This window comes from Etheostoma spectabile, chromosome 11 (assembly GCF_008692095.1).
Source record: "Etheostoma spectabile isolate EspeVRDwgs_2016 chromosome 11, UIUC_Espe_1.0, whole genome shotgun sequence".
Classification (NCBI taxonomy): domain Eukaryota; kingdom Metazoa; phylum Chordata; class Actinopteri; order Perciformes; family Percidae; genus Etheostoma; species Etheostoma spectabile.
Genome location: NC_045743.1, coordinates 3,303,960 through 3,329,335, shown reverse-complemented (window position 1 = coordinate 3,329,335; position 25,376 = coordinate 3,303,960). Strand labels below are relative to the sequence as shown.

At 40.9% G+C, this 25,376-nt stretch overlaps 1 protein-coding gene across 1 annotated transcript in view; it reads left to right on the top strand.

Annotated features, from left to right (window-relative positions):
- Window positions 1–25,376, top strand: part of clybl (citrate lyase beta like) — a 54,539-nt gene that overhangs the window by 22,169 nt on the left and 6,994 nt on the right. The window contains exons 2-3 of the mRNA XM_032530122.1: window positions 14,311–14,524; window positions 25,001–25,189. Of these exons, the coding sequence (XP_032386013.1) occupies window positions 14,311–14,524; window positions 25,001–25,189 (403 nt within the window). The remainder of the gene's footprint in view (window positions 1–14,310; window positions 14,525–25,000; window positions 25,190–25,376) is intronic.

Sequence of the window (25,376 nt, the reverse complement as noted above, 5' to 3'; positions counted from 1 at the left end):
GTACAATGGTACAAGTGTTAAGTAAATTTGACATCAAATAAGTGAGTTTTTTTATTTTGGCTACTAAGGCCGTTGTATCACAAGTTTAAAACGGATGCAGTTGTTAAACTGATGCAGTTATCTGTTTCAACCACTTGGGGGCACAGGCAACTTACAGGGAAGAGATGAGGAGCTACGAGCTAGGGTGTGTGTATGTGTGTTGGGGGGGGGGGCATCATTAATTAAATGGAATATGATCCAAAAGACTCTGCTCAATCGTGACACATCATGTACCACGAGAGGAAATAAGACAAATGCCACAGATGTCCCCTTTTCTCTGTCCTGTTTTTCTCTGGTTGTTTCCCTCCAAATCCAAACGTCAGACAGACAGCGCCTTAGTATGTTTTGGTCTCCTGAGTGGATCTTTCCAGTACATCCATCTGTCAGACTTTTTTCTGAGGTCCGAGGAGGGGTAAAGAGGCGTGTTTGTGTCTGGGCCCGGGTGGGTGGATGGGTGGGGGCAAAAGATCAGACACAGCACATATCACATCGCAGGCCAAATATCCTAATAGTCTGATGTACCATCTGATCTACTGTCCCAGTCATATCCATGTCCAGGGCTCATCCAGGCACACCCCAGCCCAGATTGTCCCATCTAGTGCAAGTTTAAAAGACCCTTTTTAATCTTGCCCATGCAACCATGTCCACCCATTCCTATCTATATATATATATATCTATCTATCTATTATAATATCTGTCAGACTCTGATCTATCAATGCATTTGCTTTAACCTTTATCAACTCCCGTTATTTTCATCCACCTTTTCTTCCCTTACATTTTTCGTCCTCACCGGAGGAACCTTGACACCTGTCGAGTCAACCAGGCATTGTCTCCTCTGATTCAACTCTAAAGTGTAGTTAAGTTGATTTATTCACAAGTGAAAGCGTCCCCAAATTGGTTTAGAAATGCTTTCCCATGACAGTCTGCTTTTGAGGGTGTAACAGCAGTAGTTTTACCTTTTTAGATAATTAGCCTAATGGAAGTTGGTATGACATCCATCAGCAACATTATCTTTTATGTAAATGTGAGGCAGTGCCATTTGTGAGCAGTGAGAAGTGTCCTCACCTGCAGAACTAATACTGTTAATGCATTCATATCATGGAGGGTTATGTAACTGTGCTAGCTGAGATGGAAAGTGCAGCCACCTCGCCAGTCTTAATGCATTCAGGATCCACAGTGTCAGATGGCCCTAGTGATCCAGGAGGCTTAAGATGGCAATGCAGTTTTACAGTCCGGACGTGTGTGTCAGTCTGTGCAGGCCAAGATATGTGTATTTGCGCTGCAGTGAGTGTTGGAATAAGCCCGTATGAGTGTATCCATATGGTTCGGTAGTGACACATTTGAATCGATCTGGCCCTGTGCCAAAGTGTGTGTGGGTGTGTATGTGCTGAACCCCTGTGTATGGTCAAGTGACTATTTGGTCAAAGTCTGTATTAAGCAGCCATACATTAGCCGTACATGCAGGACTCTTTGCTTTGCCATTGGTTGAGAGGCTGCTTAAAAGTAAACACCAATCAATCCTTACTTTCTCTCTTCCTCCCTCTGCTGCCACTACAGACAGACCTAGTGACATAAATTGTGGAGAAAGCTCCCCACCTCTCCTCCGCCTCTTTTCTCCCATGTACTGTAATCCTGACACCGAAAACCTCCCCTCAGAGAACAAGTGTCAGCCTCAGAATAGAGCGCGTGTGAATAGTGTGTCGGCTCACCCTCCCCCCCCTCCCCCTCTGGTTAGCATGTTAGACGGTGCTAATGTTGATGGAGGTGACAATTAACTATACAAGGATCACAGTGATGGTGCTTGTGCCGCTGCTTCACAGCCTTGCTAAAGAGATAAGTGACTGATCTCAACTCGACTGGGACCGGGCAGATGACAGATAAGCACATAAAGGGACAGTTACTTTTGGTGAACACAATATTCGCTTGCCTACCAGATGTTCTGCGAGCTTAATGCTTCATATTTGACTTGCTAATATCAGCAGCCTATTTATAGTTCTCGTTGAAGCTTTGGAACCTTAATATGTTTTAGGACAGTGTTTCTCAAACTTTTGTCAATATTGTTTCTCCTTTTGAATTGCTTTTTTAAGCCAAGTACGCCCTGACCAGCGCAAAACATTTTAGGTAGGAAAAAATATGTCTATATAAAGACATACAATACAGTGCTGGCAGTAATAGATTTACTAAACAACAACCTTTTTTTTTTAAACAAAAATATTTTAAATGGTATATTATAAATGTTTTAGAATCCGTCACTTAATTCATTCATTATTTTGAGTATAGTTATTTTAAGAATTATGCATGAAATATTTTTGAAATCTGCATTTTGGCAAACACTTCACGTACCCCCTGCAGTACTCCAAAGTACCCCAAGGGGAACACACACCCCCATTTGAGAAACACTGTTTTAGGATGATGAATGCACATCATACATACAATTAACCTCTATGTTAAATGTTGCTCTTTTGGAAAGTTTTGAAACGTTAACCTAAGAAAGGGTAGAGTTTCCATTTGAAGCAAGTCAGTGGGGGAAATACCATGAGTTGTGTTGAGACTAAGGACTCACCTTATTTGTGCCACGGACGGGTAAGCACACACATTCACTGCCTCTGCTGTTTGTGCCGCTGGCTTCTTTGCCAGGCACCCATGGCTGACTCTGGGGAAAAAAACCTGGGATTTTTTGGAGAAACAACCGAAGATATTGACCACCTCTCAGCCCCCACTGTCAGGTTGTGAAACGGCTCCAAAGGTATTTGCATGAAATAAATGAGAATCTCTCTCACGTCCACCCCTGATACGGCCAAAGGTTTACTGTCGCAGATGCATGCTCCATCTGGCCCTGCTCTCCTCATCTTCACTCTTAACTGTTCAGACACCATACTACTTTGTGCTTGATTATGGATGAAATCTGGGGGCTCTAATTATGATTGTTTAACTTTAGCATCTTGGTTTATGTATCGCAGGGCGCAGATTCCAATTCATGGGGATGAAGTACAGTTGTGTTCAAAATAATAGCAGTCCAACATCACTAACCTCCTAAATCATATTTTTTGGTAGAAGTGATATTTCTACATGTCAAACAATTTACTAGTAAGGGTTGTATAGTCATACAAAACTAACAAACCCAACAGTAATGACATACAGTACTTGCTACTCATTCTGTGTAATTGAATCTGTAATTGAAAGGGGCATGTTCAAAATAATAGCAGGGTTGTGTTCAATTAGTGAGGTGATTGATTCTGTGAAGAAACAGGTGTCAATTATGGCCCAAATTTAAAGAAGGAAGGAAGCAAATGTTGTGCATTGCTGGTTATAGTACATTTTACACTGAAATACTCAACAAAATAGGTCGTTCCGAACATTGCTCTGAGGAACAGCGGACTTTGATTAAAAAGTTGATTGGAGAGGGGAAACCATTCAAAAATAAAGAAGTGCAGAAAAGTATAGTCTGTTCAGCCATAATGATTTCAAATGCCTTGAAATGGCATCCAAAGCCGTCGCCAAAACGGTCGACTATCATTTGTATGGATCGAAGAATAGCCAAATGTGAAAGACTCAACCAATAATCAGCTCCAGGAAAATTGAAGAAGTCTTAAAGTTACCTGTGAGAACTGGTACGATCAGAAGGCTTTTTGAAACAAAGCTATCAGCTAGAAGCCTCTGCTAAGTCCCATTGCTAAAAAAAAAAAAGACGTGTACTAAATAGGTTGAAATTTGCCAAAGGACACACTGACTGGCCAAAGGAGAAATGGCGCAACATTCTGTGGACTAATAAGAGCAAAATTTTCTTTTTGGGTCTAGGGGCTGCAGACAGTTTGTCCAACGACAAAATGCTCTGAATTCAAGCCACAGTACACTATGAAGACAGTAAAGCATGGTGGTGCAAAAATCATGTTCTGGGGATGTTTCTCATACTGTGGTGTTGGACCTATTTATCGCATACCAGGAATCATGGATCAGTTTCAATACATCAAAATACTTTGGTCATGTTGCCTTATGCTGAAGAGGAAATGCCTTTTTGAAATGGGTCTTTCAACAAGACAACTACCCATAACACACCCGTAAGTGAGCAAAGTCTTGGTTCCAGATGATCAAGATTGATGTTATAGAGCGGCCAGCCCAATCCCTGGACCTCAATCCCATAGAAAACGTGTGGGGTGACAGCTGTTTCTGAGGCCAAACCCAGCCAAACCCAGTAATGCAGAGGAATTGTGGAATGTAGTTCAATCGTCCTGGGCTGGAATACCTGTTCACAGGTGCCAGAAGTTGGTTGACTCCATGCAACCCAGATGTGAAGCAGATCTCAGAAATAATGGTTATGCAACTAAATATTAGTGCAGTGATTTAAAGTAAAGCAAACCCTTGAGAAATATTTTAGTTTACACAGTAAATGTTTGCATTTTTAAAGAAAAATACAAATACTCCTGCTTTGAAAAGCCTAATATTTGTTTTTCTTGACTTTTCTGTAAAGGTATAACACAGACTTTATCAAGTTTGGTCATGTTTTGATTTGGACTTGAATGTGCAGTGTTCCCAATGCATTGATATTATGGAATTAAAAGCTACTCTAAAGGTTTTGAGCATTATTCACTTTTTTAAACACACTGCTGTTATTCTGAACAAAACTGTATGTAGCATGATACCAAAGTTAAACAAGTCGGAGCTGTCATAGCCTCCCCAAAGTGAGTCCCACCTCTTTGTTTGTCCTGCTTTGGATTTCAGGGAATACAGGGTTAAAGGGGGGTCAAGTGGTCCTCTATCCTGAGCAAACATGGACATGGTGACAGCCGTTGGGACAACAAACCTCCACGAGAACCAGGCTGTCCTGCCAACATTCTCCCCGCCTCTCCACTACCAGCACAACTCTCCTCACCCCCCTCAGCCCAGGGCTGTGATCCTGCATTGCCGGCATAATGAAGCCATATAAGCCTGTTATTTGCTGCTTTATGGCTTGTTTTATGAAGGTGAGCTGACAAGCAGCTCCCAGAATGGTTCCTGTCACTTTAACAGACAGCATTACCAAGAGAAAAGGAGCATTGGGGAGGGAGGGGAGGGCATGCTGGAGAATGGGCCAGAGCCTTTATGTTAGCCCTGCCAGGGCTTTGATGGGTAGAGGTCTGGCTGCAGGCCATCACTTGTACATTTTACGTCTTCCACCTTTTGTCAGGGGGACATTATTGACGTTTGACCTATGTTCTTATTCCCACCTCCTCTTCACTAATCAATTACCACATCGATCCATTAATCAGACAGGGTGATGGCCAGTGAAAGGGCCCGTGGGTATGTGTGAAGAATTGTGGGATAGGCCTCAGGCTATCGTGGAGGAGGGCCTTCATCTATGGAGTGCGCTCTCCAGCATTTGGCTTACAACAAGTAGTCCTATCTGTTACTTTAGAGGTATATGTGGCTTATTTTTCCCCCCAGAAAATATGTTTTCTCCATATGCAGTGCATTTAATTCTTATATGTATTTTGTGTGGAAAAAGCATTTATCAATGTAAGCTAAATAAAGCTGATTTCCATCTTTTCACATAAGTTCATTTACTGTTTGCACAGAAAGTCATGGATGCATTTTAAATTAATCATAGCCATCCATTTAAAGTAACACTCACACACACACACACACAGACAGATGTGTGTTTGCTTCCTCCATACTGAAAAACATATTCATTTCCTAGAGTGGGGGTGGGGGGTGGGGGGGGGGGAACAGTTGTTCCCAGCCTAGAAGCCAACAGGGTGAAAATCGGCAGGAAGTGTTTTCATTAACAAAGTGTTATTTAGTATGAATTTTGAAACATTGGCACAAATATATAGCCATTACGCTCAACACTCACTGGAAACAAAGATGCTTTTTGAATGAGAGCAAACATGTTTTTGTCCATCTGACTGTTTCCATGGAGGTTAGGCAGTAGCATAATTGTGTTTAGGGCACAAACAGAAACTGATCAGACACACAGACAGTCAACAGATCACAACGGAAGCTGCAGGAGCAGAACCCACTACGCTTTGATTAGGTTTGGTTTCCGTTTGGTGTGTGCAGACTAAAGCCATCACCCCAGTCCGTCTCTGTCCTTGCCAAGTTGCTTGCCAAAACGGGGAAACATTTGGGAAGGAAAGTTAGAGAAAGAAAAGCTGTGGGCTGTTATGGTCCACCCCCCCTCAGACTGACCAGGGTCCAGCCGACAGTCACCCAGCTCTTGTGGGTTTAGTGAATTGAGAAGACACTTCTTGTGTGGATTTTTCAATTCTTCAACATGTCATTTGGCCGGGAGTGCTATTGTCCCCTGCCCCTTTTCTCCCTGCTCCTTCTGCCGAGACGAGTTGTGTCATCCCCTCGTGATCAGCACTTTTGTTGCCTTTGTTTTTGGCCCTACCTCAGAAGTCCATCTTGTCTTTTATGTCCCTGCCTTTCATGCATAAGGGAACAGTTGTGGCCTGTTGTGGGGCTGTTCCACTGCATTTCCACCAGTGGGGCTTCCTTTCATTCTCTTCAAAGTACTACAATGGGGCTCTGAAGGCCTGAATGGCCGATGCGGAGTGCACAATCCTACAGAGCCCGCTCATTTTGTTTTGCCAGAGTCAATAAAAATGCTAAGTTAAAAGCTAACCCCCTTATGCCCTCCTCAAATGGAGCGACTTGTTTGACCTCCCCTCTCAATTAACTTTTAATGATAAATTCATTGTTTTTGTTTTTTTACTATCATCGTAAGTATGTTGTTTTGTACACATTTAATGTTGCATTTTAATATTTGTTTATTTCAAATGAATTTAGCCCATACAGTAAGGGCTACACAATAATCAACTCTGACTTAAATGGATTTATTGAGTTTTTTATGACACACAGAAAGGGAGAAAGAGATAGCTGGACAGACACTGTAGAGACTGTCATCATGACCATCTTGTTTCTCTTGGAAATGGCCGCTCTTGTATCATTTGCATTCTGCTTTTTCCCTTTCCTGAGACCCAGATAAAGACATCTTCATTCTTCTGCAGGAGTAGGATTTAACTAGTTTTACGTTGAGGGATGAGAAAAGAAGAAAAAAGTATGCACTCGTCTCTAGGCATTACGGCCGAGGCCTTGCATAAAAGCATTGTGTGCCGATTTGTGAGCTGGGAGAAAGCCGGGGACTTTGAGAAGGATTACAGGTAGGCAGACATTGGCTACTGAAGATAACCACCATGACTTCATCCTCATTGTGTAGATTAAGGCATAAAACCCAAACTAATGAGACCGGAGAGGGGGAGAAGACATGGATGGGAGGAGGAGTAAGGGGTATTGTTGATGGTGAGGGACATCATTGTCACTGGAATAAGCTTTTTAAAGCGAGAAGAGTAAGATGTTGGTTCAAAGGTGATATAATCTAAGAAAGTGAGATACAAAAAATGGATGCCCTAATCTCTGCGCCAAAATGAAATGCTAAATTAGTTAAATGCAAAGACTTAAGTTAGTGGGTAGCCCAAAACATTATCTTTTATGCTTGTAGGAGCATGGCATTTCATTTTCATGATGTTGCTTTTTTTAACTGCTCAGAGCTTATTTCAGGTATTGGTTCTTTAAATCAGTTGTTTGTTTGGTAGCGTAAACTACTCCACTACAGTCAATTCAGTAGTAATGTTGATAACTTGAGTAAGCTTTTGTCCGAGAAACTTCCCAGTAAACTCTGCAGCCGCCATCTAATGTGGAGGGGGGGGGGGGGGGGGTGGCGGATTGCTCATCCCAAACTCCAACTTGCTGGAGGGCAAGCAAAGAAAGCAGGGGGCAGAGAAGGGAAAAAGTAGAACAAAATTGTTTGATTCTTTCCTTTCCCAGTCTTGAGTGTCTCTGGTTAATGTTTTTTAGCATTTCTCTGCCATCCAATTGTGTCCTCAGACCTGAGGCACTGTGAAAAAAAAAAAAAAAAACTACACACATACAGTATCATGCTGAGAGAATGGGTGCATTTGGGGAATACTTCAGCTCTTTTTCATTTTTTTCATTTCTTTTTCATTAAAAAAAAAACAAAGTGTCAGACAGGCAGGGCACGAAGCTAGGTAAATATTGATGACTTTTTGACCATTTTATTTCCCACCCGCAGACAACTTTCTGCAGACAGAGAGCCTGTTTATGCTTCCAGAACATTGATTTCCTCTCTATTCTTTATTCATCTTTATTTTCACCAAATTTAATCTGGAAACATAAGCACCACAGACCCCAAAATGTAGTTTGCATATTAAGAAGTAGCTGATTATTGTGGGGTAGAAACACAGATCTTTCATTTTGTGCATTTTAGACACAGCTTCTGCCCACACCACCATGCTGGAGATAATTGTAGAAATCTACATATTGAGAGGGAGGCTGTCGTCAGGGTCTGTTTTGGAGTGGGCCTCTTGTTATCTGCTATAATTCACGTGGTAGGATGCATATTACTACCTGAATTAGGCTATTATGCTGCCAGGTGGAGGCCAGAAGAGTTACACGAAATAGTGATTATCATGTCATGATAATGAAGCAATTACTACAGGCTATTTGTAATACAATATTGACGACCAGACCACTATCAGCAGTGACTAGATATTATGACATAGATCTTATGTCAAGTTGAATATTTATTAAGATCAAATATTTTCTTCCTTCCTATTTCTAATGGACAAAATGTGGTACGCTGCAGCTGAAGAGATCTAGGCTTTGGCATTTAGTCAGTTATACTATTTATTATACTATACCATTCACACTCAGACAAGTGCCCAGCCCATGTGGACGTTCTGCTTAGGACACCACAATTACCACTGCAATATTGAAACATTTGTCAGACAATGACCTTACTTATATATGACGTTACATTGCAAACAAGAACTTTGTCAACATAAAATCCATCACAAATAGACTCCATTGCTGAACTAAATCAGAGTTGATATTGTGCTAAAAACTTATGCCCTTAAATCTTCTTCAGGGAGATCGTTAAACTTGCCTTTCTCTTACTAATGGCAATACATCTTTTATCTAACTATACGTACCTAGATCTTTTCATTTTGGTTAAATTCTGATTCACATAAGACTCTGTACTGTACTTGTTAGAGGGAACGATTTTATAATGTCAGCTGACTTCCTCCTTTATTTCCGACCAACAAGAGTCATATTTCTAATGCTGCTAGAGGGTTTTATTGCTTGAACGTGAACAACCGTTGTGGTTGGGTGTTTGCTGAACGGAAAATGTCCAATTTAAAGGTCTTTCTGGTAATCCACTGTATTTTTATAGCGTAGTATTTTTTAAATCCGGACCGTCACATTTGTATATTTAATGTTAGGATGTTTCAATCCCATACCACGGACGATAGCAAAAGCTGGTGTAAATATAGCATGTGTATAGAATAGGGCTGCAAGTAATGAGGAAAATATCTAAATGCGATTAATTTGACTGATACTGTGATTGCGATATGATTCACGATGTGGGAGGGAATGATCATTTTGTATAATTCTCATTTTCATTGAAAATTAACATTGAAAGAAATTTTCAAATGATTATAGTGTGATTTTTGCAAGGATCTGTACCGAACAAAGATTTTTTTCTTTTTCTTTAGTCTGTAGGATAGGGTTTGTGGGCCGGGACATGTATGCAGCACCACAATACTTAACTCAAAGTAGTTTGACACATACTTTAACATGAACAAATATTGCGCCCCCCCCTTGCAATTTGGATTTTGCACTAGCCATTATGTGATTTTGATACAACTGCGATCAATTGTGCAGACCTAGTTTTAGACGCATATGTACTGTATCTGTGAAATCCCAGGTCCCTGCATAGTTTGCCATTTTTTTAGTGACATGCTTATACCTGTTACCTTGAGAAATACTATTCCACCTGTCAGGATTACATGGCAGGGGATTTCAGAGATAAGGACATGAAACAGGGAAACAGGAGCTGAATATGTTTACATCATCAGTGTCAGTTGTGTGACAGTGATGAAGATAAGATGTGTAGTTCAAGGGTATGTGGTTTAAGGTGGATTTATTGTAGTTAGGCACTACAGAGAGGCAGACAGTGAGTGTTAGATCATCAGAGGCTATCCTCTTGGATTTAAGATCAGTTCGTAGTTCTATACCAGTGAACTGCTTTGCCCGTGTTACATCCCAAGTTACGTGTTGGAGGAAGACCGATATGAAGCTGCATGTAAAAAAAACTGCTCACCCAGCATTGGGAAGTGCAGTATACATAGAGAGAAAAATAAGCCTGAATGTTTATACAAACAATATTGTTTTTTTTTGGCGGTTGACAATACTTCAGCAGGTCCAAATATGACATACTGTACTGTTGGGTCTGCAAGACTAACATTGTGCCTCATTGTGCCATGTCTAGTCTAAGGCTACATTTACATTGCTACGTTTTGGTTTAAAAACTTTTATATTTTGCTGCGTTTACACTTCACATTCACACTGCTCTGTCGTTTTAGAGCCTTTAAAACAGAGACCTTTGGCAACACCAACACTGACTGTTTTGCTGCCTTATTGGGTCTTATGAAGTCTTGTTCCGTTAGACAAACGGACAGTTTTTCTACTGGAGCTAAAACACTTCGTACATGGAGATCGCTTTTGGCTCCAAACTCTGCTTAAAAACCCAAAACGTAGCAATGTAAATGTAGCCTAACACAGAGCTCACCACCCTCTTACCACATTCCGCTCCCTATCCTCCCCCTTTAATGCCACTGAGCCTGAGTCTACTGCTGCCTTTCTGCTAATGAGAACCAGTCCCATCCAGCACCATATAAACCCACTAACACACACACCTCTGATCTCAGACCAGTAAACATAGTCACTGTGGCCAGGTCCCACCACTTTAAAGTTGCTGATTTAGCCACACAGCCCTGTGTTATCATAACCTTTCATGTAAAAAGAGAAAGGGGAAAAAGGGGAGAGGAAAAGAAATTGGTAATGTACGTGCATATGGTACTTTGGGGACTGTTAAATATATAGAACACAAGTATATAGTGATTTAATAATGGGGAAATGTCCACCAGATGTTGGATGGTGTAAATAAAAGGATCCAGATTGCGTGAAGTGATGTGTCTAGATCCCCCATTGGTTACAGCTCTGCTCAAATCTATGTGTGATGTTTATCGCTGACCGCTTATGGACGACTCCCTTTTTTTTTTTTTTTTTTTAATTGAAATGTTTAATATTATCCACCACTTCTGTCATTTTTATCAAGTATTTGCCTAACCATACTGCTAAAACAAGTTAAAAGTAAATCATTTAGGCTAAATGTTCAAAATAAGATTGCAAATAAACTGTTCATTGATGTGGTCACATTTGTGTTGTGTTGACCGGACATATACACCACCTTAATGCTTTTTTAAAAGCTTGGGGATTTTCCCAAGATATTGTGAGTGACAATAAGGTGTAGAGGTGATGAAACATATTCACGTCATTTTGAGGGTTCCAATAAACTCTCAATAGATTTAGGTGTACACTACCTGCCCTATTAATAGTTTACTTACTTGATTTTCTGTCCACATAATCTTGGTGACAACTGGGGACAGGAAAAGATGTGAGGTTTCTCATTTTTACTAGCATCTTTGTAACTGTGGAATTCAGCAATATGTGGCTTTTTGACATCACTGTGGAGCCAAGGTGAAAAAATATTTCCATTGGAGGAATTTGATTTGGCAAATGAAGGTATGATTTAACAATAGGAAACACAAAAATGCTTTGCAAAAATGGATGTGCTCTGCACAGAAAGTAAAAAATGTTGACACATGGAAACCAAGAACAGATCTGTTTCCAAAGAAACCACTGCTCAGCAGCAGTTTACAGTTGATCAGAGCAGTATGCATCACTGAGGCCTCAACACTGGTAATTACAAAGCTTACTCTCTGATGGAACTGGTTGTTAATAGGCTGAAACAGTTAGTAACTGTATTACTTGATTATTGATCAATTAAAATAAAATAATCAGCAATATTTATTTTAGATATTTTTGAAACAAAGATTCTCTGGTTCCGGCATCTCAAATGTGACACTTTTTGGCTGTTTTTTTAGTAAATTAGCAAATTCATTACCGTTATGGACTGTTTATTGGACAAAACAAGACATTTGACGACATCAACATGAGCTCCTGGAAATTACACCGCACATCTTTTTTTTTTTTTTTTTTTTCTGACTATATTCAGCTAATAGTTGCAGCCCAACTCTGCTACATCCTGTCGGCATGCTTGCATATTATCTCCTCAGATGTTGTTTATAATGCGTTTAAGGAGAATTGAACGTAGTTTTTTTTTTACTGGAAAAAGTGTACCAGCCTTGTTCCTTCTTTACACCTTAGTTGCCAGTTTACTGTAAAAGGAGACCTCCTGCGAGCTATGAAAGAGCAGAAAGAGGTAGTGTAGTGAAATTAAGGGGGGAAAATGCTGATTTTGGTCTTTTATTGTTGACCTCTGCTTCTGGTGTCTTGTCTCAAGCCAACATCAATGCACCTCTACTCCCTTTCACCGTTCTCAGTTTCTTTTCCTTCATAATGAAACCTACTCTTAAATTACAACCACTATCTTTTTGAAATTCACTTATATTATCATATATTTGCCTTTTAAGTGGGCACTTAATATGGCCTTTTAACATTTCCCCCTGAGCGGTATGCACAAAATAGACTGATTTCATTTAGGTCTCAACTGCTCCCTACCACTTTCAACTCCCACCTCCATCCTCTTACCCACTATTATCCTTTCTAATTTTGCCATTTGCTTTTGTTCTTCTCTTCCCTATCCATTTGGGCCCTGTAGCTTTTTGTCCCTGAAATAACTGAGCTCTACCTTTTCTTACTGGTCTACAATTTGCCTCGTGGTGTGCCAAAGTCTTTCCTCCAACCTTTGCCATATTTTCTCCCTAAGCCTTTGGCGAGAACTGTTCCCAGTCTAAATACACTCTATGTACCTGGAAGCCCTACAATGCTGGAAGCAACCTGAATTGGGTTTTAAACTGCCTGCTACAACAGCAACTTCTCAGTGCAGATTAGGCCTGATTGGGACTGGAGGGCATGCGGAAGCGTAGTTGACTGGATTAAGTTGCTATTGAAGCGACTTTTACTCCTTTTTAGAGAACAAAAGGCAGAAAAGAGTATAATTCAACCCCTTTTTTTCAACAAAAGGAATACCCCCTCTTCTTCTTTTTCTCTTGTCTTCCTTTGGCAAAGACACTAATTACAAATATGATCCCTAGAAGGGCTCCTGATACCCACTGAGAGTTAGTGGTGGGAGAAACTGTTTCTTGCTGTAATTAGATGCATCTGATCTAAACATTTAGCTATTCATTAAGGCTAGTAGTTTCAGAGGCCAGATTGACAGAACAAATAATTAAGATGTGTGTACAATAATTGTGATAATTGGTGCACACAATTGTGTGGGTGTGTCTATGTCAACAACTGGTCAATTTGACATTTCATTGTGTGGCAATCCAAGTACATTTGTAATATTATGATGTTGAGCTGGAAAACATGAATAACTTTCAGGTTGCTGCAGCACACAGTTGCTTACTCATGCGGCTTAGAAAACGAATGTTTCTAAAAATAGTAGCATACATCACAACAATATGATTGGCATTGCAAATGTTTAATTATATGAATTATGTGTATCCATTTTATCAGTGTCACTTTTAGAGCAGAATCATCTATAGTCTTGCAGTAGTATAGTAGTAGTAGTAGTAGTAGTAGTAGTAGTAGTAGTAGTAGTAGTAGTAGTAGTAGTAGTAGTAGTAGTAGTAGTAGTAGTAGAGGTACATTTGGCAGTTTTAAAACTAGTTTAGGTTCCGTAAATAGATCATTCCATGACTCAGCTCCAACCACTGCTAACACCCCTACTTATCCACTTCCTGCCTTCCCTAGATATTTAGCAGTGTGGCAACATTAACATATGAGTAGCTCAGTGTTTGGGTGAGTTTGTTCACAACAAAGGGTGCCAAAGCACAGGTCAGCGTCTCTCATCCACATCAATGGGCAGCTGAAGGGCAAACAGAACTCCCAAAATGAAAGGTTTACAAACTTTCATTTTAGTCTAGAGAAAGAGGCCTCCTTCTGGATCCTCGCATATTATATGAACACTGTAGATATTATGAAGATGAATGCAGCAGCAATCTTTAATTATTCATTGCCCTTAGCCCTGTATTGATACTGTGTGTTGTCATGAGTAATGTATGCACAAAGACGTGTATTTGTGCATACGGAGTATTGTGTATATTTATGAAATGTACACAAACTCATGTACATGTCTGTGTGCCACTGTTAGCTTACGTATGTTTATAATTGTGTTGACAGGAAGAGTGGTTGGCTCCTGCCCGCAGCCTGGCAGTTGTATACCAAAGCATGGCGTTATCACCATCACTCGGCAGGCCCCTCGCTGCGCTACATACCCCGCAGGGCGGTTCTCTACTGCCCTGGCAATGATGAGCGAAAATTGATGAAACTAGCCACGCTGGATGTTGACTGTGCGGTCTTGGACTGTGAGGATGGTGTGGCCCTCAGTAAAAAGGTACACACATATATACAGATGCACATGTTTAATTGAAATGCAGCTTTGTATGTTCTGACCTATTCATGGGCAAGGAGGGAGCACACAAACACACATGCACAGCTGTGTGATCCTGGCTGATTTTAATTCCATCTCCCTCCTTCAGACAGGTGCTTGGTCTTAATCACTGAAAGGCAAACTACCTAAGTGAGATGTTTAAAGCAAGCACATTTCACCCTATTATGATGGTATAAAGGCAGTGGTGGCCCCCTATCAGAGTCCTTTTAAAACAAGGTGACCATGTCCCACTGGGTGAGCAGTGGGAAAGCACCAGATGCAGCAGGTTAAAAGCATTCTCCCCCCACCCACACGGCCTCCCCATTGGCCCTGCTGAACTGCCCATGAAATTGTGATTGGAGAGTGGGATAAAGAAGGGGCCCGGGTAAAAAGTTAACTAACAAAGGTTTTTAAGTCATGATAATAAAGATGATTGATATGGCTGGAGGCCGTTCCTGTAGTAGACAAAGACAATAAGATGATGGCCTGTGTGACTGACAGGCTAAAACTGTGACCCTATGATGGAGTTGGTGGATGTCAGAGCTTCTGTCTTTATTATGGGTTTGAGGGGATATGTGAGAGGAATGCAGCACTGAAGCAGCCATTCAGGCTTGAGGAGAATTTAGATGGTGGATGTCAGCCTGTCAGTATGTGACAGGTCCACGTCTTTATCTTATTTCAACAAAAGTATCCTGCTCCAACCCACTGATTTTGTTTACCAACTCACTTATTTCACATAAAACATAACACATTACTTACAACTTTTAAAGTTTAAAGTCTAAGTGTGCAGGAAAAAAATTGACAATTGAATTGACAATCGTGAATTTTGAATAGGATGTGATTCCTTTTGTTCTCTCCTTTTCAAAGGTATAAGCTGGTGGGTTGTACTTGTACCGGAGGCCCTGGTATAGTACATTCTGTAAAAAATAAAGGAGAATATTGGCTACAGCACAGCTCCATTCCCCTAAAATACATTATCATGTTCTGTCCCACATCAGGCTTACCTCTCTGTCCTCCACTAGTAGCACTTCAACAATGACAACAACACATTCTGGAAAATAGTATTGTACCTCAAATACCTCATCCCATTACTTTCTCATTCTTTAATCTGGCTAAATCAGCACTTCACAGTACAGGCTAAAAAGTGTTTTGACACCATAGGTCCATGATAGCTTTAAAAGAGGCAGACACAGTGTGCAACAATCCTGTAATCTATTATGTGTTTGTAGGTCATACTATGTAATATAGAAAATATTTATGTAATACCTCCTACATAATCTCTTCCACATGTCTCCCATCTTCAATTCCACACTCCAGTTGTGTTCTCCACTGTGCAATTTAAAACTCCTGGGGGGTTGTGTGTGTGTGTTTTTGTTGTTGGACATGGTGTGTGTTTTTTGTTTTGTTGTGTGTGTGTGTGGTGTGTGTGTGTGTGTGTGTGTGTGTGTCAGGAATACTGCAAAGATTTGTTTTGGATAAATAAAACGTTTTAAATTTTCTCTTTTTCAATGTTTTGAAAATTATATTTTCAAAACAATATTGTCTTCTTTATTACATACACAGGGGGATATTTTCGGCTTTACGGCTCCTCTTTAGGTGTTGAACAGTCAATATGCATGTGTACAAATCTACTAAAAGCCTGCACTGAGGAAGTATGTGTTTGAAGTCATGCAATATATTTTATGGTGTTCCTGTTAAGTCCAGTGCCGCACAGGATTGTTGCGATTGGTTAAAAGAAATTGAAACAAGCCCGAGCCCAACCTGACTTACAAGATGCTTTGTTTCACTGATCCACCTGAATAGTTTCATTGGAAACCTTTATTAAAGGGCAAGCAAAAGGCAAAATACCTGGCAAGTGACTGGATGAACCATCTGTCTGTCAAATTCTTCAGGTGAAAACACCGTTCTTTGCTCTTCTTTCAATAAAGAGATAATCTCCAGTTCTGATATAAATTATGCTATTGCAGAATCTAGCTAACCTCTAGCTAACCTCTTAAGGAGCCGCCATTGTTATTTTGTACGTTGCGTCTTTGTGTTGTCACACCTGAACCACTGCCGCCGCTGCCAGTTGCTCCTCACACGATGCTGATTGGTGCGGACAACAAACTCATTACTCAAAGCCTGACAAGATGGATTTTGGGTGAAATGTGATTATCGCATGTTCTCATAATATCGTGAGAATTCAGATGCCTTGCAGTGTAAACACAGCCATGCATCCCTAAGCCTTGCAACGTAGGTTTTTAAAATCTTTGAAAGTGTTCATTTGGAATGCTTGCACTTTTTGTATTTTGACGACATCTGGCTCATGTTACTTTTAGAGTTTTAAAGCACTTATTGTAAGTTGTGTTGGAACAAAGCAACTGCCAAATAAATTGAATGTACAGATCTTACATTGACAAACTTCATGCAAATCAGATGCAAATGTTGCTGGTCACATGTTGCTGGTCACTGGACTTTTGTCAGTAAATACCTAGCTGAATTGAAAAATTCACAAATTTTAGACAAAATGTAGAGCCCCTGACGGTAATTTAAAAATGTCACCCATAACCTGACCTCCTAGTATGCCAGATTAAGATTTGTTCAGGGGCCAACTGAATCGAAAACAAATCAAAGAAAGGGAGCAAAGCAGAGACTTTGCTTGGTAAATACCATCCTGAACCACTGTTTTGATAAAGGCAACAAAGGCTTAGGTGAAATGCGAGGTTAGTTACCGGTGCATGGATAGGCCTCAAATGGGGCTACTGCCCACAACCATCCTATTATTTCCTCATTAATGTATTCTTTTCATTATCTGTCACATTCACCTTAAAACAGGGAAGGATATTCATGACAAAACGGTACGCCATGAAGGTCAGTCTACCCCCTCCCCTTGAAAATTGAAATCCGGCAGCGCCCGCTTTAATTACCTGCCGCTTTGACTCCAAAAATGTCTGCGTTCCATTTTGGCAGTAATGCTGGCTGCTTACGAGGCAGGGAGATGAGAAAAGGAGTAAAGGGTAGGAGCCACCCAGAGCTTGCTAACTGTCACCACAGACCCAGAGGGGAGAGAAGAAGGAGGAGGAGAGAGAGAGGGAGAAAAGACAAGGCTGAGTGCTCTAACACTCTTACACATATCATCATATCTGTATGATCAGTGGGGTGGAGGAAGAGGGAGGGCAGGTTGAAACCCCGGAGCGGAACTGACGGCTACACCTGTCCTCTCTCCTCCTCTCTCCCTCGCTGTCTTGTTCTTTCATTTTCCCTCTCTCTCGCTCATCTCCCCTCGCCAGGGTCCTCAGGGTTAAGATTGTTTATCTTCTCTCTCTCATGTTCTCTCTGTCTCTTAATGCCCTATGGTCCAGTATTCCTCCTGGCGTTTCTCTCTCGCCCTCTCTTTTCCCCACATGGGTCCCTCCATCTTCCCTGACTCCCCCCTGCCTCCCTGCCGTAGAGATTCTCCCCTAATCCCTGGAAGTTTGGAACTAATGAACTAACTGCTGAGCCGCTGCCACGGAGCTTGGTCCCAAACTATACTGTACTTCACACTCGATTTCCTCTCCAGATGGCATGGTGGCACGGCCGACACAACGGGGAGCACCTCTTACACACCGGCACGCCCCTGCAAATACACAAGACATGCAGAACACAAACATGCACACACAGGCAAGTGTGCACATATAGTCACACATGGACAGACGTTCACACACAAATGCACATGCACGCAAGCACATGCCGTCTGCCGTCTAAGTACGACCAGTGAGGACCAGTCTCCTGCATTCACTGAACATTAAAGAAGCAGGACTATTGGTTAGTGCTTTACTTAGTTTATATACTATTTGTTTAACTGAAGGTGTATACACCATCTAAAATAACTTTATTAATTATCATTGGGCCCACGTGGAAGCCAGAAACATGTCACTCACTGGAATTTACAGTTTTATGAGTACATGGATGTGAAAACAGAGATTGCAGATGTTATTTGTATACTTCTTTTCAGTAATTAAATTAATGTATTAAAAGTTGTATAACTGCCGCCTGTAACAATAGATGTGTCATACTGCATGGCATGAAAGCTAGTGACAGTACTAATAATTTTTACCAATCTTCCTGGTCAGACATGAAGGGGCAACATGCAGTCCTATGCAGCAACTTGAGCAGTTAGTTGGGTAAATCAACACATCTTTGCCACAATCTCGACAAAGAATAACAACCTTCAAAAAGGTAGCATTTATTGTAGGTCTGTTGTATTCTAAGGTACAAGTGTTATGTACCCCTTGTAGTTAACCGTAACTTCTCATGCAAGAAAAGGCGATTATGGGTCAAGATTGCATCTGGTCTGAGTTGACAATTTTACAGTAAAGTCAAATGTTTTTGTGTGGAAAATCATCTTAACTTGTCATTGGGAATGTTTCCAATTCTTCTACTAAAAGGCGTTCTCTGTTGTTACTTTTGCTTTGAGTTCTTGCATTAGCGATTGAGAAACCGATGGGTACTTGTGGTAGTGGTTCTTTCATAAAGTTGTTAACCCTGACTGTTTAACCTTATGTCTGGTGGTTGTGCACACTGTCCGGAGATGGACGTTTGTAGTTACCGTGAGAGCAGCTGTGGGAAGATGTGGGAAGATATTACGGCCGATTTAACTTTTTCTGGCTGTAGCGCAGTCAATATGTGAGCCATGGTCTATGCATGAACTGTGTCTGACACCAAAGATTTTCAACTTAACATAAATTATGCAGCCAACTGTCAACTGATGCATGACCTCAGTTCAATGCTCACTGTGTTATTCCAGAGGACACTAAAAGATCTGCTCTCCATTTAAGTGGATTCAAATGACTAAACTTTTGACAGAAAGAACTCCTGGGAAATAATGTTAGCCAGTTGAATTATGAATACTGAACATTTGTGTTTAGTGTGTGTCAGTGTGTGCATGTATTTACATCTGTGTACAGTATGTACATGTTATTGTGTGCGTGTGCTTGTATACTTGCACGCTCAACACCTCAGAGGACCCAGGAGACTCGAGAGAGACTCACAAACCGGATGTGAGCCACTCAGCCAGAAAATAGACCCTGTCCAAACCAGATCAGAATCTCTTCAAATATGAACCTCACTGTCTGTCACAGTGTATGTGTGTGTTAAGTGTCATGTGTCAGGTATTGATTGGAGTCCTTTGGGAGGGTATGATCGGCAAACGAGAGGTCAGGGTACATAAGCGAGTGATGAGAGCGCTGTGATTAGCATTCGTTGCTCAGGTATGGAGAGGGCTTGTCCGTTGTTGGATCACACAGAAAGTGGAGGGATTTAAAGGAGTGAAAGTTTTAAACATTTATTCTCACGTCACACGTGTTTTTAGATATCAATATAGGTCATAGATTACATTTGAGCTTTTCTCACGTCTTTTGAGTAACTTTTGATACACATACTCATGCAGCTGATCCAAATACCGTGGGTTAAGGGCGAGGATTGAGGCCGAGCAAGGGATCAGAAAATGCTGAGATGTAGAGAACAGAGAGGCCCTCTCTCCCTCTCGCATTATCCTGTTACACTCTTGTGTTTTCACTGGCAGAGCCGCAGCCCGCAACGCTCTTTGCTACGTGGGCTGCGCAACGCAACACTCGGAGAGTAACCCCAGTAGAAGGAGTGATGATGGAGAAGGCGACGAGGAGAGACAAACTTTAAGGAATTGGAGGAGGAAAGAAATGGAGCAGATGTTGCTGCACGGCAATGCTATACTTCTTATTTTGCAAGAATTTTACTTAATTTAAATTTTCTGTCTTAATGGCAAGGCACATTGACGTAATCAAACCCCAGCTAGCTATTTGAAACCTAATTGTTTTCTATTAATTTGAACACAAACTCATGCGTCATTGGCCATTTGTTGTCATGTAATTAGTTGTACTTTTCACATGTGGGCTCATGACACATGTTTGCAGTTCACTTGTTGTGTTTTCACACCTTCTTTACCTTATTCGCACCAAGTTAAAAAGAAATGCATCCTTCCAAGGATCTTCCAAGACGTCTCTTTTTCTCCACATAGTACAGCTTCAAGAGCTGTCATGTGGTGGAGCTGGGTAATATTATCGTTAATTAACTGACTTTGGAATCATAATGGGGTGATATATTGGCTCCAGATGTATGATTTTTAGTGTGTTGTATTGAAAAAGTAAAATACTATTTTATTGAAGCTTTTGTTGTACATGTGTAGAGTTTTGCTGATAAAACACTGTCAAGTGAAACCAGATAATCTTTAGTTATCTTTGACTGTGTGCATTATTTACTTCACTACAGCCATAGAGCATGTTGTAGTATTTATTTATTTCTTACTTGGCATTTTTTTACCCATGAAATGAGTTGCCTCTGCAAACTTTATATTGTTTAAAGTACACCATGTATTGTTCTGCCTAGATGCAGTATTACCTGATAAATCATGACTTGAAAACGCCCTACAGCTCATGCTCTTCAAAGCTTAGAAATAAAGCCAAACTTAAATACAATAATAAATAATAATAATAATAATAATAATATTAATGTTAATTAATCACAGTCTAAAAGCCAATTATTGATTTAAAAGAAAGCTAATAGAGAGATGTCAAGTTAAGCATAATAATTCCTGTGTTAGTTGTTGTGAGGAGTCTGGGCAATCTGTAAATTAGACAGACTATGTTGGTGGAGACAGCTGTACTGGGATTTGCAAATGAGACATAAATCGCTAGGAAACCAACTGATGCATAATCACTAATGAACAAAATAATTGTAATTCTGCAGAGAATAGATTAAATATGTGAAGATACTGAATGATGGAACTTACCTTCATTTTTCCATCAAAATGGATACATAGCCTTGGGAATTAATTTCCCAAAAACACATTGCAGTGCAGCTTGTAATGAACTGTAACCAAAGAGCTGTAATGAGAGCTTTTCATGGCTAATTAAAGTGAACAAATAGTGAGTAATAACTAGATTTGTTCTTCTACCTCCGGCTGTCAGTTTTGACCAACTATGACAAGCAGGTTTCACTATTTACAAATGTCTTCTTCTCTATCCTGCTAGTTATGTCTTGTTGTCTGCCCTGACAGGATAACGGATAACACAGTGTGTCTCCAACTGACAAGAGTGAAGGCCTGGATCTTCTTCTGCTACGTCTCAGTTATCATTGTAGCCTGAATTAGTCAGTCATGTCACTCTAGCTTACTGTAGGGCAGCGTGCCACTTGTCAAAAACCCATCCGCAATGACTTGAAGCCTGCTTACACACAACCACCAACACACACGCTGACAAAGACCGAGGAACAAATGCGTACACAGTCACACTTCAGGCAGGCAGACTTCACCTGCGATAGTCTACAGCTCATTTTAAATGGCATCGCGAGATGCTCAGCAGGATGCAAAACGCCAGCTCTAAAAAGGATTTTTTTTTTTTTAAAAGAAGGAAAAACAACCTACTCTCATTTTGTTTCCCACTCTTTTTACACAAGACTATATATACACTTTCAGAATAAAAGACACAGCACAATGCTGTTTGAAGGCACCTTGTCAGTGATAAAAGTTACGCTCTACATACAGTACAAGTGTGTTTTTGAGAATGCAGACAGACAGAAAACACTGAATTGTTAATGTTGTAAATGATTCGTAATCAGAACCCAGCTAATATTTTGTATTTTGCTGTTTCTCAGGCAAATCCCACAACTTTTAATTTATAGACACATTAAATCTAACCATTCTTATGCCTTTTCTAATACACATTTCATGCAGACCTTTTTTTATTTTTCCTCCTTTCTGTCCAGTATGTACAGTAACAAGCATTTTCCTGAGATCTAATTTAAATTGAATAAAGGGACAGGGAGTGCGAGTCTACACCCAGAGTCTGTCCAGAGAAGATGTTTGACGTTGCTTGTTTCAAGCTACATGATGGCAAGGCTGGACATCCATGATCTGATGCTGGAGAGGAAGGCTGTCCCACTGTGGACTGTACACACATCAGTTTGGACGCAACAGTCTGATGTGGTGTCTACAAGGCAGTAGCCATGCTGTGTCACGTATACACAGCACTCTGTAGGATCCTGAGCGTCGAGGCTCAGGCTGTGTGTTAAGGAGCTGACCTCGCTCTTTGGAAGGTCAGCCTCTCTGCCTTTGAAAAGGTTCTTGTGTGCATCTATGCATTTGAAGGCCCTGCCTGCATGGCCAACTGCTCGCCCGCTTGCCTGCCTGTGTGTCAGCTTCTAATGATGAAGATGATGAAGGGGAATCAAAGAGGAATGGAGCTGACATTGGGGCGAGCTCTCCATGGGACACCAGGTGATTGGGGAGGGAGCTTTGAAGCAACTTGTTGGATGGCTGTCCATTAATGTAGAATATCTCCTTTTCAAAGGGCTTTATTCAAGCTCCGAGTAGCGGAACTCATAGGGGTCAAGGTGTCTGGCGTAATAATATCTCTCTCTTACGTTACGGAGAGATAGGGAGATAAAAGAACTGATAGTGCACAGTTATCTGGCCTTCTCCTTAGCCATTCCTGGCTTCATGGTTTTAGAAATACCGTTGCAAAAAGAGAAAAGTACAGGAGACAATCCTTGCAATGAGCGGTCTCTGGTTACATTAAAAGGGTTTTACACATGCAGGCTGCTAGTATCAGGCTGAGGTTGGAGCGGGAGACTCGACCCTCTCCAGTCTATTTGATATGTGAATGTTATAAACCATGCTATTACATCATTTCTCAATCGCTATTTATTTAGTTTGGTCAGGGATCAGTGTGACTCCTGACATTATGAGGCAGCCAGCGGTTCACACAAATCAATTTTCTGCAGTCACCAAGAACTGGGGAGGGACAGACAGAATTTAATCCACCAAGTAGCAGGTTTATGAATAGTGAATTATGTCTGCGTAAATCGCTCCATCCGTTTTAAGTTACCAGGGTACAGTTACAGGTCTATCTTGGCCTATGAGAGCAACAATAAGCCAGAGTAACAGAGAGGTTAAAGCAAAAGTTAGTCAAAGATCACAGTGCTTCATCATATGGTGTGACAATCCCTCTTGTCTCATTCAATGAGGTGAAAGACAGACATAGATGACACACAGCAGTCCAGCCCGCTCATGACCCCTATTAAATCCGAGCAAATCTTTGATATGTACTTTGATACCATATTTTATTGATACTGGAGGGGTGTTCGTAATATCAAGTACAGTTCTGCATTCCAGGAGATCAGAGCGAGGGCTGTTTTGTCTCAGAAGCTGTCCCGTGACCCTTGAGAGACGGCTCTCATACAACTGAACCTACTGACTGTAGTCCGCTTTAGTTTTTACAAGAGGTTGTGATGTATGGGCTCTCCATGTTATATTTGTCTACAGTTTCTTTTTTATGCACTAACCCACATCTCTTCTGAGATCGGTCTTCTAATGAACAGCCTGTTTAGATATTCTACTCAGTGTCAGTTTAAGAGTATTTTTTATTTGAGAGAGAGGTCCCCCAATATCTGAGCATCTCCACCACACACACACACACACACACACACCACACACACACACACACACACACACACACACACACACACACACACACACACACACACACACACACACACACACACACACACACACACACACACACACACACTCTCTCAAAGGCTCCAGCCTCTGATCTGACCTGACAACTCCTAAGCTACCGTTTCCTCATGCTGCTTAACTCGGACCACATTTCTCCCAACCTCGCTCTTCTCACTAGCCTCTTCTTTCTCTTCATTCCCGTAGTCCAGCATCTGGTTTTAATAAAGCGGCGTGTGCTACTGTGTTACTGATAGAAGTTAGGACTGTAGGCATCTTTTTGATTTATTTTTTTTTCTTCTTTTTTTTTAACATCCTCCTCATCTCTCTTCCTGCTCAGCTCATACAATGCCTGCATTGAGAGAGCAAAGTTGAGTGTGCAGCGTATTTTGTGTGGATTTGTGGCATACTGTATATTGATAAACTGCAGTCAAGGGAGAGTGCAGGTGTTACTATTTTTTTTTATACGTTAACATTTCATCTTCATATTATTTATTCCAGATTGGCTTTGTCAACCGCCCACACGTATGACACATTATTTGTGTCTGCAATGTGTTGTGTATTTTTATGATCATGGTTAATGGTCAATATAATTTATGTAGCCACATTTCCTTGGGAGGAAATTTGACTTTTATTGCATTCAACAATTTATCCAGTACTATTTTGGTGAATGGAACTGATTTGCATCCATCCATTTTTTTTCTTGTAAATGTTCAATGGAACAAGACCAAATCTCCTGTTTTCAACCTTTATTTTTTGTTCCATGTAGCATTTTTTCCCCATATATTTTTCTATTCATTTATCACAGTAACGAGCTTTTAAAATGTACGTTTTTGAATCTTAAAAAGTCTTTTATTGGTGATTTAAAAGTGCAGCCTAACCAGATGCATCACATGAAATAATGGTGTGGTTTCTGTTCCTGTACACAGACAGAGGCCAGGGAGACCATTCCCAGGATGTTAGCGGAACTGGACCTGGGCCGGACGGAGAAGTGTGTGAGGGTGAACTCGGTGTCCAGTGGCTTAGCTGAGGCTGACCTACAGGTCATCCTGCAGGCTGAGGTTCTCCCTCCTGCCATCATGTTGCCCAAAGTGGAGGACATGCAGGAGGTACAGTGGGTAAGTTCAAGACATTGGCTCACCTTATAAATGCTCCTGTAGTATTTCAAGTCAAAGAAGGCTGAATGGAGCAATCAGAAAACAAATGAATGAAATGCAACCACTTCCTAATAAAACAAAACACAAAGTTGCAATACATGTAAAAAATTGAAACAAAACAGAAAAATACCCTTGACTTTTCTCTCTT